We start from the raw sequence: 13,697 nt of genomic DNA, 5'->3' as shown, positions 1-13,697 counted from the left end.
TCCAACCATCAACCCACCACTGACAAACCCACCACTGACCCATGTCCCTCAGCACCACATCTACCCAGCTTTTCAATCCCTGCAGGGATGGGGACTCCACCACTGCCCTGGGCAGCCTCTGCCAAGGCTTCACAACCCTTTCCATGAAGAAATTTCAGCCTGGACCTGGCCCTAGACCTGGGTTACGCCCAGCTTTGCTGAAGCTGCCTCAGTGACAACTTGGGGCCCTTCAGTGCCCATTTCGCACAGATTTTCCCCAAAAGCCAAACCCTGCAGCAGGGTCAGGGCTCTGCCTCCCCTGGTGGGAGCGGTAAGAAGAGGGACCTCGACAGGAAAGTACCACATAAATCTGTCCTCTGCAAGCTCAAGTCTTCCTCCCCGAGGAGGTCCCAGCATTAGGGGCAGGAATCTGAAGCCAGGACAGGTGAAAGGCAGAGGTTATATTCAAACAGAGCCTTCAGTTCAACCATAACAAGGAGCTCTAATCAGGAGGTCCCAGCATTAGGGGCAGGAATCCGAAGCCAGGACAGGTGAAAGGCAGAGGTTATATTCAAACAGATCCTTCAGTTCAACAGGGACAAGGAGCTCTAATGATCAGAGAAATAACTGAAAAACAATTATAAAGTGCTTTCCCTGAGCCTTATCGCACGTGGGACTAGCATAAAAATGAGAGAGGAGAAAACACTGTCATTTAAACCCCGTTATACATATATTGTCATTTAAACCCCCTTCTATTCTAAACCAACAAGGACATTAACAGAAGATATTTTTAACCAGCGCGATTTCAGTAACACTGAAGGTTTATTAATGAGTTTAAAAAGCACTGTGACAAAACAGTAAGGTTTTAGAGATTTGATCCAGGCTTGAAGCACAACAAGGGGACACCAGCAAAAGCTGCCCCGTGCCTGAAGGGAAGGAAATAGCACGTGAAAAGCCTCTGCTGGTGTGAAATTTCAGTTTAATTTCCATAAAGTTCAGTGTTTAATGCTTTGGGGGGGTAATGCAGCCCACACGAGGGCACTGGCAGTAACTAAACCTCACCTCTGTCCTTCCACCACCCTCCAGCTTCTCACCTGAAGTCCCTTCTTGGCAGCAGAGCATAGAGTATTTCGTGCTGGATACACTCACGGTGCTGCTCCATAGGGCACTGCCCCCCAAAACACCCAGATCTTGAAGGTTTAACACAGTTTCTGATCCCAACTGGGAGATGTTTCCCTGCAGCTGTGGAGTTCTGTGGCACCAGCCTCAGAGATTGGAGCTCAAAGAAGTGAGAAACACAGAGCTGAGGAAAAATTACCTGCAACAAGAGACACGAAAGCCTGGAGGAATGAATCATCGCTCTCCGGACTCAAACCGGGCCCGTTCCTCCTTGGGGGGGTTTCCAGCAGCAGGGCTGCAGTCCATGGGAAATATCTGTGTTTTGGGGAGAGCCAGGGCAGGGGTTACAGAGCTCCAACCAAGCTTTCTTCGATGCTGCTGAAGGAGGAGAAGGCTTTGTGCAGGGCCACGTGGCGAAACAGGTCTGTGTGAGCTGCTGCCATCTCCGCTAGAGCTGCCGGAGCATCCGCTGGCAACAGAAGGGGACAGATCAGCAGGGAACACCATCACACCAGCATCAAACTATTTGTTTCTCCTTCTCCCCTTGTCCCCGGGGAGTTTTTCCACTCTCCCCTGCCATGGAGTTTTTCTTCTCATAACCCTTCTCTCTCCTTCCTAACCCCTCGCCTCTCGCGTCTCTCCCGGGGGATTTGGTGGCTGCGGAGAGCGGCGACTTGAGGAACCCCCACAGCTGGAGGGCAAGGGCAGGAACGGGGAGCCTCAGCCACCTAATTGCTCTCTTGGCTCAGAAGACACTGAAATTGGTGAGGAAAGGTAGAACTTCACCTAGAAAGGGATGGCTACTGCAAGGAAAGGAGAGGGGGGACTGCTGATACATAGAACCGTAGAATTGTCCGGGTTGGAAGGGACCTTCAAGATCATGGAGTCCAACCATCAACCCAACACTGATGAACCCACCACTGACCCATGTCCCTCAGCACCACATCTGCCTGGCTTTTAAATCTCTCCAGGGGATTTAAACCTCTTCCAAGGCTTCACAACACTTTCAGAGAAGACATTTTCCCCAATCTCCATCCTAAACCTCCCCTGGGGCAACTTGAGGCCATTTCCTCTTGTCCCTGTTCCTTGGGAGAAGAGACCGACCCCCCCTGGCTACACCCTCCTTTCAGGGAGTTGGAGAGAGCGAGCAGGTCTCCTCTCAGCCTCCTCTTCTCCAGGCTGAACACCCCCAGCTCCCTCAGCTGCTCCTCACAAGACTTGTGCTCCAGACCAAGTGCACATTTCCTCCTCCAGCCCCTCTGGGAGCCAAGGAGGTGGCAGAAGAGGCCTGAGACCATGATTGATGGCAGAGAGAAGAGATTCTTGGTCCCAGCTGCTCTGTTCGCAGCTCCATCTAGCTGCACCTCGGTCCAACCACTCCACAGCCCAGCCAGAAACACAGGGAGACAGAAGGACAACCCATTCCTCACTCCAGTTTGGCATTTATAGTAACAAATAATGCAGATCCAGGTCTGAGCTGCACCACGGTGTCCAGGCTGCACGAGACACAGCACTGGGGCCAGTCTTGGCCGTACTGGGAGGAGGGAGTGTTACTGGTAGAGAATGGGGGGAGCAGGCAGTGTCAGGGAAAGGTTTTCAGGCAGAGATCTTCGTTAGGAGTATTAAGATCTTTGTTAGGAATATTTTACAGCATCTCTGATGTTTCCCAAAGGGTGATAAAACCCTGTCCCTGCCTCTCTCTGCTGCTGCCCTGCAGGACGTGCCAGCATCCCCCATGATGCAGCAGGAGCAACTAGAGCCTGGCTGCACCGGGCATCAATTAATCATTTCTCTAATTGCATTGAGAGAGAGATTCCTGATGCTGAAAAGATCGTGTCTTATTTGCCTACAACTTTTGTGTTTGGGAAGAGCTACAGCTGCTTCAAGACCCAGCACCGACTGCACACAACCCCTTCTAGAGCCTTTTCTCCCTCAGAAATTGTTATTTTCTGCCCCCAAACTCAACCAGAAAGAAGCAGACCATCCATCTGCAGACCCACAGCATGGTCTGCCCACTCCACACGCCCCAGACAGAGCCCCACATCGTCCACTTACGTGTGCAGGAGACGACGACTTCAGTGGGGAGGCTGCAGCAGAGATCTCCGTAGAGCAGCCTCGCGTGGAAGGGAAAGGTCTTGCTTTTACTTGACACGTTGTAATTAAAGACCAGCAAATTACACAAGGAGTTCCTCTGCAAGGTGCCTTCTATCTGGTCTGAGAAGTGTTCCTGGAAGGATGGAGACACGAAAAATAGGAAAGGAGTCTTGTCTGGGAAAGGCTTAAACAGACACACACCCTTAAACCACGTCCTCCAGCAACTTTTATTTCAGCTTAGGGACCTCTGGAGGGGAGGAGACAGTAAACTTTGAGGGGTCTGGAGAATAAGTCTTATGAGGAGAGGCTGAGGGAGCTGGGGGTGTTCAGCCTGGAGAAGAGGAGGCTGAGGGGAGACCTTCTTGCTCTCTCCAACTCCCTGAAAGGAGGGCGTAGAGAGGTGGGGGTCGGTCTCTTCTCCCAAGTCACAGGCGACAGGACGAGAGGAAATGGCCTCAAGTTACACCAGGGGAGGTTCAGGCTGGATATTAGGAAACATTTTTTCACTGAAAGGGTTCTCAGCCATTGGAATGGGCTGCCCAGGGAGGGGGTTGAGGCACCATCCCTGGAGGTGTTCAAAAGCCAGGTTGATGTAGTGCTGGGAGGTCTGGTTTAGTGATGGTGATGCTCCTTGTTTGTTGTGTGGGTGTCTATTTTTGTCAGTTGGGTTGACGGTTGGACAAGATCATCTTTGAGGTCCCTTCCACCCTAGAAGATTCTGTGATTCTGTGATAAAATTATCAAGGTTGGAAGGGACTTTGCAGATCATCGAGTCCAACCATTGACCCAACACAAAGGAGCAAGACATTCAAGTACCTGACAATGGACAAAACAGGGAACTGAGTTGAGAGTCACACGATAATTTGTGAAGTTCTAAAAACCAGAACTGAGTGCTCCACATAAAGAAAACTGCCCAGATTTCCTCCAGCACCTTAGAAACTCGTAACACTGGGTACATCAAAGAGAAAAGGAAGGGAGATTGTTGTCACTGTGGCCACTGGTACCTGTAACTGGTCTGCCTGGTATCTCCTCCCCACGTAAGCGTTGAGGTGGTCGGCCAGGACGGTGAAGAAGCGCCTGATGTCCGTCTGCAAGTATTTCTTGGCAATCTGCTGCAGGGGGATGAAGGTGGGGAGGGAGTGACGGGAAATCTGCACCTCTGGCTTGGTGAGGAGGTCCAGGTGGTAGGAATCCAAGTAGGTGCCCTCGTAAGCCGTGCTGATGCAGAAACACACCCCCCGCTTGGTCAGCTTCCCACTGATCCCTTGGGGCCGAAAAGAGAAGGTTTATTTGGTTTATTTTCCAAGTTATTGCTTGGAAAACCCAGACCTCTGGGTGTTTCACTGCCTAATTCCCAAAGATTTCATTCACAAGGTAATTAAATGTTTATCCAGAATCTAGACCTTAATTTAAATGATACGGATCAGTAAATAATAATTCCTGGAACACCCCAGAGGCCTCCCGTGAAAGACAAGGAATTATAAAATTACTGCTTTTCCAGCATTTTCACACTCTAAAGGCTCCAAGCGCAACAGCAGCAACATCAACAGGGAATTTGCATTTCAGATCAGGCTCGTTTTTCAAATTTTAGCCCCCCAGAAATGCAGCCATTGGCATGAATCTGGAGACTTCACCTGTGAGGTAGAAGATCTGCAGCATGGACTTAACGCTTTTTATCTTCCACTCTAAAACAGCTCGAGGGCTGGGCTGGGCCGGGTGCGACACGACTCCTTCTTTCCCAAGTTGCTGCAAAAGCCAGAAGAGAAGCGAGGTCAGAAATTGCTGACACAAAAACATCACCTACAGGGAACACAGCCAGAGACTCAGAAATAATAACCCGGCTCTGAGAAAAGCAAGATGGCATTTCAAGCAGAAGAGGGGAAAAATGAGGGAGAAAAGGGGAGGAAAAACTCAAAAGAAGAGTTCAGAAATGGTCACACGACCTCCAAGCAAGTAGATGCAGCAGTTCTGCATTACGTGGTGCTGAAAACAGGGCACATTAGGACTATATGTCACTTAAAAAGGGAAAATAAAAAACATAAACTCAATAAATCCACCCTCTGAGAGCAGGGGCACACCAAAGCTCGCTGCCAGATCTCTGCAGCCAGCCCTTTCTCACCTCTTTTTGCTGAAGGTCCAGTTTAGCCTTCAGCTTATCCCTCTGGAGCCTCAGCTCCTGCACCCTCGCTCTCAGCCTGGCCAGCTTCTCCTCCTGCTGCTCCTTCTCCTCCTGCTTCACGGCTGCCTCGGAAGCCTGTGCCTCCAGCAACTCCAGGTGAGCGAACACCCCTGCAAGGAAAAGCACAACACGCTCAAAAACACAAATACACAAAAAATCCACTTAAAACAGATTTTTCCAAGGGGCAGAGGAGAGGAAAAATTCTGGAAAAGAGGTTTTTGGGAATTTTAAACAGTGAGGCTAAGTGCCAGAAGACCCTGAACACTGCCCTGCTACGCTCCTGAAAAGCAGAGTGAGCAGCAAACACACCAGTCCCCACCCCAAGAGATCTGCAATTCCCAGTTTTATTTCAAATCCAGCACAAAGAGCAGTGAAGAGACACCGCTGAAGCCCCCATACCCTAAATTGGCCAAGAGTGACTCAAGGCACAACTTGGAAAGCCAAGGGATCACTTCTGGGCCAGTGTTTTAGGTTTCACTCCTGGGGGAGAATACGGTTTGCACCCACACCCTGCACCCCAGACAGCTCACCCCCTGGTGAAGACACTTTCCCTTCCTCCATCTTCCCTCGTCACTCTCTGTGTCAGCCCTGTCCAGCCAGGCTGTGTCTCCTGGGAAGTGATGACGTGGGGACAGTGAGAGGTCTTCCTCAGGGCACCTTCCTCTTCCTCCTGCTGCTGCACCGGGACTCCGAGAAGCGCCAAGGGCAGGTCTAGCACCCGGGCTGGCCCCACGCAGGGACAATCTGCTGGGTGAAATGGCACGTTAATGAACCTCAGGAGGTTCAACAAGGCCAAGGGCAGTGATCCTTATTTCACCATTTCTAATAATCCACCATTTCACAGAATCACACAGAATGGTTAGAGTTGGAAGGGACCTTAGAGATCATCAAGTTCCAACCCCCCCTGCCCTGGGCAGGGACACCTCCCACCACACCAGGTTGCTCCAAGCCCCCTCCAACCTGCCCTTCAACCCCTCCAGGGATGGGGCAGCCACAGCTTCTCGGGGCAACCTGGGCCAGGCTCTCACCATCCTCACACCAAAGAATTTCTTTCTGGTATCTCATCTAAATCTCCCCTCTTCCAATTTAAAACCGTTACCCCTTGTCCTGTCACTGCACTTCCTGACAAAGAGTCCCTCCCCAGCTCTCCTGCAGCCCCTTCAGATAAAGGAAGGCTGCTCTGAGGTCTCCCTGGAGCCTTCTCTTCTCCAGGCTGAACAACCCCAGCTCTCTCAGCCTGTCTTCATAGGAGAAACGCTCCATCCCTCTGAATCACAGAATCTTCTAGGTTGGAAGGGACCTTAAAGATCATCTTGTCCAACCGTCAACCCAACTGACAAAAATAGACACCCACACAACAAACAAGAAGCATCACCACCACTAAACCATACCTCCCAGCACTACATCAACCTGTCTTTTGAACACCTCCAGGGATGGGGCCTCAACCCCCTCCCTGGGCAGCCCATTCCAATGCCTGAGAACCCTTTCAGTGAAAAAATTTTTCCTAATATCCAGCCTGATCATCTCCGTGGCCCTCCGCTGGACCCGTTCCAACAGGTCCATGTCCTTCCTGTGCTGAGGACTCCAGAGCTGGACACAGCACTCCAGGTGGGGTCTCAAGAGTGCAAAATAGAGGAGTAGAATCACCTCTTGTGACCTGCTGGTCACACTTCTCCTGATGCAGCCCAGGATGGGGTTGGCTTTCTGGGCTGCTGGTGCACATTGCTGGCTCATGTTGAGCTTTTCACCCAACACCCCCAAATCCCTTCCCTCGGGGCTCCTTTCTACTACTTCATCCCCCAGCTCACACCAGCCTCACAAGGAAAACCTCCCGGGAGCGAAGGCACAGACAAGATTCAGTGGACTCCGCCATCAGGCCGAGCCCGGTGGCAGGGGGGGGGAGGTGACAGGAAGACACCGGGGCTCTCCCCTCAGGGCCCGACCGGGCCGGGCCCCCGCCGAAGGGGACGGGGCGGAGAGAGGGGGGACCTGGGCAGCTCCAGGGGGGCTGAGGGGACCCCATCGAGGGGGACAGGGACGAGGGGCCCGGTCCCCCCCACCCCAGGCCCAGCTCCCCGCCGGTCCCGCACTCACCATAGCAACCGGCGCTCAAACTGCGCGCCTCAGCGCCGCCGGAAGGACGTCACCTCGCCAGACACCATTTCCCCTCGTTTGCCGTACAACAAAATGGCGGCGGCACTGCCTCTCTCCCCCCCGCCTTACTCCCGGCATGCGCCTCCCATCAGGCTGTGCGGCGCCGTACGGCAGCATGGCAGCGCCCGGAGCGGCGGCGGCGTTGGTACAGTACGTGGTGCTGCGGGGGGACCTGGCCCGGTCGTGGCCGCTGGGAGCGACGGTGGCTCAGGGCTGCCACGCCGCCCTGGCCGCCGCCCATGAACACCGCCAGCACCCGGATACCCGCGCCTACCTGGAGATGGGCGGCGCCATGCGCACCGTCGTGCTGGAGGTGCGCGGGGCAGGCCGGGAGCCGCGGGGCACGCCGGGAGCGCCGCGGGGAGCGGGCGGGCGGGCGGCCATTTTGGGCTGAACCCTTGGGGTGCGGTGAGGGGGGTGCGGGACAATGGCGGGGTTGCGTGGGCCCGGGGAGTTAAACCGCGGCCTGAGCACCTCCGCGATGGCCGCCGGTCCCTATTCCCTGAGGCTGCCACGCCTCCGGGCCCGGAGACGCCGTTATTCTCTGTAAATCCCCCTCCCCGAGGGCCGCAGCAGCCCTGGTGAGCGCCCCCCGCTTCGTGAGGGGGTGATGGGGCAGCCCCTGTGTGGACGTGGGCCCGGGCTGAGGTGTTTGCCTTCCCGTGCTGAGCCAGGCAGGCTGTCTAGGGGAAAACAACCCCTACTTATAAAATTTACAGCCCGTGTTAGCTGAAAACCCTCAGTTCTCCCCTCCACTGCTTGCAGCCAAGGGCCTTCCAGAACAAAATGCCTTTTAGGTAAGATGCAGAGGTTGCCCAACCGAATAGGCAAGGCTGAGGGGGGACCTTATTAATGCCTACAAGTATCTCAAGGGCGGGCTGAGGGAGGAGGGAACCAGACTCTTTTCAGTAGTTGCCAGTGAGAGGAGAGGGGGCAATGGGCACAAGTTGGAACATAAAGGGTTCCACTTGAATATGAGGAAGAACTTTTTTCACGGTGAGGGTGACAGAGCCCTGGAACAGGCTGCCCAGGGAGGGTGTGGAGTCCCCTTCTCTGGAGATTTTCAAGACCCGCCTGGATGCTCCTGAGTAACGTGCTCTGACAAGCTCTGGGTGGTCCTGCTTCAGCAGGGGAGTTGGACTAGATGATCTCTATGGTCCCTTCCTACTCTAAAAATTCAGTGAAATATCTCTGTGCAATATCTCTGTCCTTAGCAGCAGCCACCGTGCTCTGCCTCTTTCCCCAACACTGCCTCGCACCCCGGCTCGCACAGGGGACCGTGGGCCTCAGATGAGGTTGGAGGGGGCTTTGAGCAGCCTGGTCTGGTGGGAGGTGTCCCTGCCCATGGCAGGGGGTTGGAACTGGATGATCTTTAAGGTCTCTTCCAACTCTTAACCATTCTATATGACTCTATGACTTTGTCTCTCCCCAGGCTCCGGACGAAGCCGCTCTGACGGCGCTGGTGGAGACCCTGAAGCAGAACAGCATCGACCACCATGTGTGGACCGAGCAGCCCGAGAACGTGGCCACCTGCCTGGCCCTCAGGCCCTACCCCAAGGACCAAGTGCACCAACACCTGAAGAAATTTAAATTGCTGAAGTGAATGGGTGTGGGGCAGCTCCTCCAGGGCCAGAGCTGAGGAAAGCTGCCGTGTCCTTGGGAGTGCTAACGCCCAGCAGCAGGTAGTTGTCCCCTCATGGGGTGATAGCGGTTATGTGACATAAAACAGCTCTGTGGTGGGGAGAATTAAATGTTATTATTCTGTGCAGAGTGTGCCTATGTGTTCTGTTAACACTCTGGTGGCTCCCTGTGGATTTAGTGCTGGTTTTGCTGCCGTTGTGGCCGCCCTCCGGGTGCTTCTCCCACCTCCACCCCTGGATCACCTTGGAGCCACCTTGGATCATAGAATCATAGAATTGTCCAGGCCGGAAGGGACCTCCAAAGGCCATCTAGTCCGACCCCCCGCAGTCAGCAGGGACACCCCCAACTAGACCAGGTTGCCCAGGGCCTCGTTGAGCCTCTCCTTGAATATCTCCAGGGAAGGGGCCTCAACCACCTCCCTGGGCAACCTGTTCCAGTGCTCCACCACCCTCACAGTGAAGAACCCTCTCCTCATCTCCAGTCTAAATCTGTTCCCCTCCAGCTTGAAGCCATTGCCCCTCGTCCTGTCACTGCAGGCCTTTCTAAACAGGTTCTCCCCAGCCTTCCTGTAGGCTCCCTTCAGGTACTGGAAGGCTGCTATTAGGTCTCCCCGGAGCCTCCTCTTCTCCAGGCTGAACAACCCCAGCTCCCTCAGCCTGTCCTCGGAGCAGAGGTGCTCCATCCCCCTGATCATCCTTGTGGCCCTCCTCTGGACCCTCTCCATCAGGTCCATGTCCTTCTTATATTGAGGGCTCCAGACCTGCACACAATACTCCAGGTGAGGTCTCACCAGAGCAGAGGAAAGTGGCAGAATCCCCTCTCTGGATCTCTTCCTCCCGCACCAGCGCGGCCGCTTTGCCTGTTATTGTATTTATTTGGGCAAAACCCCACCACCGACAGCAGACGGCAGCACCGGCCGCTGGCTGCAGCCCTCCTCCTGCAGCAAAAAATGTTAGAAACCAGCCACCCAGTTAAAAAAGAAAGTGCCTTGTCAGCTAGAAGCGCGCCTGCCCCACCTCTCCCCATCCTGGTCTCCTTCATGCCGCTCTCACCCCCCTCCTCCTCCCCAAAATTTCCCCTTTTCCAGCTCCCCAGCATGAGGAAACGCAGTGATTCTCCTTCATGCCGCTCTCACCCCCCTCCTCCTCCCCAAAATTTCCCCTTTTCCAGCTCCCCAGCATGAGGAAACATAGTGATGGGGTGTGGGTTCCCTGTGTGACCCCCCCCAGCTGCCCCACACCTTTATCCCCCACACCCCCCCGGCACAGAAACAACGAAAACGTTAAGAGCTGGCAACTCCGGTTCTTTTTTTTCTTTTTTTTTTTGGTTGATTTTTTTTTTAAAAAAAAAAAAAAAAGCTATCTCCCAACAGAGAATTCAATTATTATTATTATTTTATTATTATTATTTTAAATAGTTTAAGCTACCTCAGCTGTTAAACACAATCAAAGCAGAAAGAACCGACTGCTTAATTTTATTTAATATTTAATCAGAAAATTTTATCTACAATAATTGACAGACCCCCTCCCCCCATCCTTCCCCCTAAAAATTATTGCAGTTTTTTCCCCAAACTGTTCTTTGCCATTTTCTTTTTTTTTGTCTTTTTAAATTTTTTTTTTTCCTCCTCCTGTTGTAATATACACATTGTAGTCCCCCTCCCCGTTTCGCCTGTTTCGGAGGCCTGAAACCAGCATAAAACATGGAAAAAAATGGTGGGTCAAAATACTCTTAAGTCTTTTCTTTTTTTTTTTTTTTTTTTTTTTTCTTTAAAACCGACAAACTCACGATTGCTAGAAAAAGCTGATTGTACGCACAAGCGGGGCTGGGGCGGAGGGGAGAGAAGGGGTTTTGTTGAAGCGTGAATAAAAAAACCAGCTTTTTCCCCCCAAAAAGTCCAGCGCCGATCCCCTTCCGTGCCCCGCGCCGAGACGTGATCAGTGACAGATCCAGCTGAAACTGAGATTGCGCTTTTTTTTTTTTTTTTTTTTTGATTGATTTTTTTTTTGTCATCTTTAACTCTTGCAAATGTCAATCAACAAAGCTACACATTTTTTTTTTGTTCCTCCTCCTCCTCTTCCTCCTCCTCCTGCCGCCGCCGCAGTCCTCCAGCTGCCTTCTCCCCCCTCCCCGCCTCCCCGAGAAACCTTCCTCCAGGTTAAGAAGCCAGCAAAATGATTACAAAAATAAGAATCATCTGTAATTTTGGCTCGAGAAACCGACTGTCCCGCCTCGGCGCTTCGCCGGCAACTGATGCTGAGAAACAAAAAACAAACCCCAAACCAAAAAGCAAAAACCAAACAAACCAGGAAAGCAGCACGGCAGGGATCTAACTGGGAACAGAGATGAAAGTAGGAGAAAAAGAAACTAGTTTTCTTTTTTTTTTTTTTTTTAAAAAAAAAGGAAAACGGAAAAAAAAAGGGGAAAAAAAAGGGGGAAAAAAAACCTAAGAAAAAAAAAACAAAGGGAAAAAAGGGGGGAAATGGAAAAAAAGGGTGAGGAAAGAGGGAGAAAAAAACAAAGGGGAGAAAGGGGGACAAAAAGGGGGGGAGAAGGGAAAAATGGGGAGAAAAGGGGGGGAAAAAAGGGAGGAGAAGGGGAAAAAAAAGGGGGAAAACCCCACCCTCCCCCCAGTAAAACAAAAAAAAATACCCCTTTTTGCTCCAAACACTACGAGCTGAAGAATGGCTGCGGGTTGAGATATCAAAAATCTCAGAAAAATATATAATATATATATTTATATATCTCTGTACGTCTTCTTATTTAAATTTCACATTCCTCGCAAGGCGATTTTATTCAGTCAGTAGCTGCTGAAGAAGGCTCTTCTGCTGGCCCGGCGGCGGCGGCGGCGGTGGCCCGGCGGCGTTTTTCGGGGTGCCCAAAGGAGCCGTTGGGTTGAGGTAGGGATCTCCTACCAAATTCACTGTACACTGTACGTCGGCAAAGACCTGAACCTGTTGTACCTGCTGGGACACAAAAGACAAGAGGGGGATTTAGCGGGGCCGGGGCAGGGGCCGGCGGCGGAGCTGGGAACTACTACGTGAAGTGGAAACTCACTAGAGACTTCCTCTAGTCTGGAGCCACCCCAGAGAAGAACTCTTCTGTCTTCTTGTCCTATAAAAAGAAAACCGCTGCAACTCAGTCGGCTCGGCGAGGTTCGGAACGTTGCTCATCCCAAAAAATAATAATAATTAAAAAAAAACCAAAAATGGGGGGAAAAAAATGATTTTTTTTTGAAGGAAGGGGGGAAAAAATCGATAAAAAAACTAAAGCCCCCCTTAGCCTGGGTGAAGGCGTGGTGGTGGTGGTGGTGGTGGTGGTGGTGGTGGGGTGCTGAGCGAGGTCCAGCGCGGCTGTTTGATGAAAATTTAAGAGGTTTTGGTGCGTCTCGGCGCGTCCCTACGGAAAGCACGGCTGCGCTACGGGGAAGGGGGAGGCGCCGCCGCCGCCGGGTGATGAGACGGGGACGAAGAACCACATCATCCCCCAGGAGCCAGAGCTGGGCAAGGCCTTGGTGCTGCTCAGAGGGACGGATGGACAGATGGACACCATCCCCATGGTCTCCCCCATCCAAATTTCCTCGTTCCGCCACGTTTTAACAGCGTTTTAGCAGCCAAGCCTAGGAAAGAAACCCTCCCCGCTCACCCGCAGCCCAGAGCCGGGGTGAGGGGCGTTGAGCACCAACACTGCTTTATTTTTCCAGCTCGGCCCCGGCGTTGATGCTCTTCCACGGAGGTGAAAATGCTCAGGGCAGTTGGCACAAGCTTTGACGCCAGGAGCGACGTTGACGTCCCCCAAGGGTTGGCCATCACCCAACGCTGGTGGGACCACGGTGGCTTCCAGCCCGTCCCACTGGAAACCAAGCAGGTACGGCCAGGAACTGGGGAGGGGGGAGGGGAAACCCATCCAAAACTTCCTCGGAGGGGGGTACCTGAGATGTGTTTAGCAGTTTCTTACTGACCTGCGCCCCATCTGCTTCTGTTTTCAAAAGGTCAGTGGAGGAAAGCTGGTTGCAGTAAAGCCCCGCGGGTCGCAGCGCCGGGTCATTTACCTGTCAAAAGCAAGATCCAGGCTCAGCCGGGGGCTCCTGGATGCTGGAGGGGCCACTCGCTGCCCTCCTGAGCTGAGCTTTTTGGGGGGAGGATTTGGGGAGGGGACGCTCAGGGATGGGGGGGTTGTGCTGCCAACGTCCTCCCTGCACTGTGAGCTGCCGGCTTTTGGGGCATCGGTGGGGGGATCCGAGTGGGCAACCAGGATCTGTTTGACCTTTCTCCCATGTCCCACACCTTTGTCTGGGGCTCCGGAGGCATCTTCATAGAATCATAGAATTGCCCAGGCCGGAAGGGACCTCCAAAGGCCATCTAGTCCCACCCCCCCGCAGTCAGCAGGGACACCCCCAACTAGACCAGGTTGCCCAGGGCCTCGTCGAGCCTCTCCTTGAATATCTCCAGGGATGGGGCCTCAACCACCTCCCTGGGCAACCTGTTCCAGTGCTCCACCACCCTCACAGTGAAGAACCCTCTCCTCATCTCCA

General features: G+C 53.0%; 3 protein-coding genes across 5 annotated transcripts in view; 1 reads left to right on the top strand and 2 right to left on the bottom strand.

The window, feature by feature from the left end:
- Nucleotides 1-678: 678 nt before the first annotated feature.
- On the bottom strand, nucleotides 679-7,592 carry CENPO (centromere protein O). Of its 3 annotated transcripts, none has more exons than XM_014937956.1 (7): nucleotides 7,466-7,592; nucleotides 5,902-6,115; nucleotides 5,312-5,481; nucleotides 4,827-4,938; nucleotides 4,197-4,456; nucleotides 3,154-3,325; nucleotides 679-1,567 (listed from the first exon to the last, which is right to left on the bottom strand). In XM_014937956.1, the coding sequence occupies exons 2-7, from the start codon at nucleotides 5,930-5,932 to the stop codon at nucleotides 1,443-1,445; spliced, it is 870 nt and encodes a 289-aa protein (XP_014793442.1). In that variant the 5' UTR covers nucleotides 5,933-6,115; nucleotides 7,466-7,592; the 3' UTR covers nucleotides 679-1,442. The 3 variants fall into 3 exon arrangements, with proteins under 3 accessions (XP_014793442.1, XP_014793443.1, XP_014793444.1); XM_014937957.1 differs by having other exon boundaries at nucleotides 5,902-6,118; nucleotides 7,466-7,540; XM_014937958.1 differs by lacking the exon at nucleotides 7,466-7,592 and adding an exon at nucleotides 7,019-7,069.
- A 28-nt stretch (nucleotides 7,593-7,620) lies between these two features.
- PTRHD1 (peptidyl-tRNA hydrolase domain containing 1) lies at nucleotides 7,621-9,293 on the top strand. The gene is made up of 2 exons (XM_014937959.1): nucleotides 7,621-7,838; nucleotides 8,958-9,293. Exons 1-2 carry the CDS (start codon nucleotides 7,641-7,643, stop codon nucleotides 9,126-9,128), a joined length of 369 nt encoding a protein of 122 aa, XP_014793445.1. The 5' UTR covers nucleotides 7,621-7,640; the 3' UTR covers nucleotides 9,129-9,293.
- A 2,642-nt stretch (nucleotides 9,294-11,935) lies between these two features.
- NCOA1 (nuclear receptor coactivator 1) overlaps nucleotides 11,936-13,697 on the bottom strand; it is a gene marked incomplete at its 5' end in the record, with an annotated part of 79,148 nt that continues 77,386 nt past the window's right edge. Inside the window, 2 exons of the mRNA XM_014937947.1 lie at nucleotides 11,936-12,129; nucleotides 13,125-13,214. Coding sequence (XP_014793433.1) covers nucleotides 11,956-12,129; nucleotides 13,125-13,214 — 264 coding nt within the window. The remainder of the gene's footprint in view (nucleotides 12,130-13,124; nucleotides 13,215-13,697) is intronic.

The sequence above is a fragment of the Calidris pugnax genome, unplaced genomic scaffold (assembly GCF_001431845.1).
Source record: "Calidris pugnax isolate Ruff unplaced genomic scaffold, ASM143184v1 scaffold84, whole genome shotgun sequence".
NCBI classification, from domain to species: Eukaryota; Metazoa; Chordata; class Aves; order Charadriiformes; family Scolopacidae; genus Calidris; species Calidris pugnax.
This window is presented reverse-complemented; position numbering and strand designations above follow the sequence as displayed.

Excerpts from the sequence above, each read along its gene's own strand:
- CENPO (XM_014937956.1), bottom strand. The coding sequence starts at position 5,932 with ATGGAGGAAGGGAAAGTGTCTTCACCAGGGG. Across the intron at positions 5,482-5,901 it reads GAAAGTGTCTTCACCAGGGG|GGGTGTTCGCTCACCTGGAG; the intron begins GTGAGCTGTCTG and ends TTTTCCTTGCAG. Across the intron at positions 3,326-4,196 it reads ACCAGGCAGACCAGTTACAG|GAACACTTCTCAGACCAGAT; the intron begins GTACCAGTGGCC and ends CCATCCTTCCAG.
- PTRHD1 (XM_014937959.1), top strand. The coding sequence starts at position 7,641 with ATGGCAGCGCCCGGAGCGGCGGCGGCGTTGGTACAGTACGTGGTGCTG. Across the intron at positions 7,839-8,957 it reads TGCGCACCGTCGTGCTGGAG|GCTCCGGACGAAGCCGCTCT; the intron begins GTGCGCGGGGCA and ends GTCTCTCCCCAG.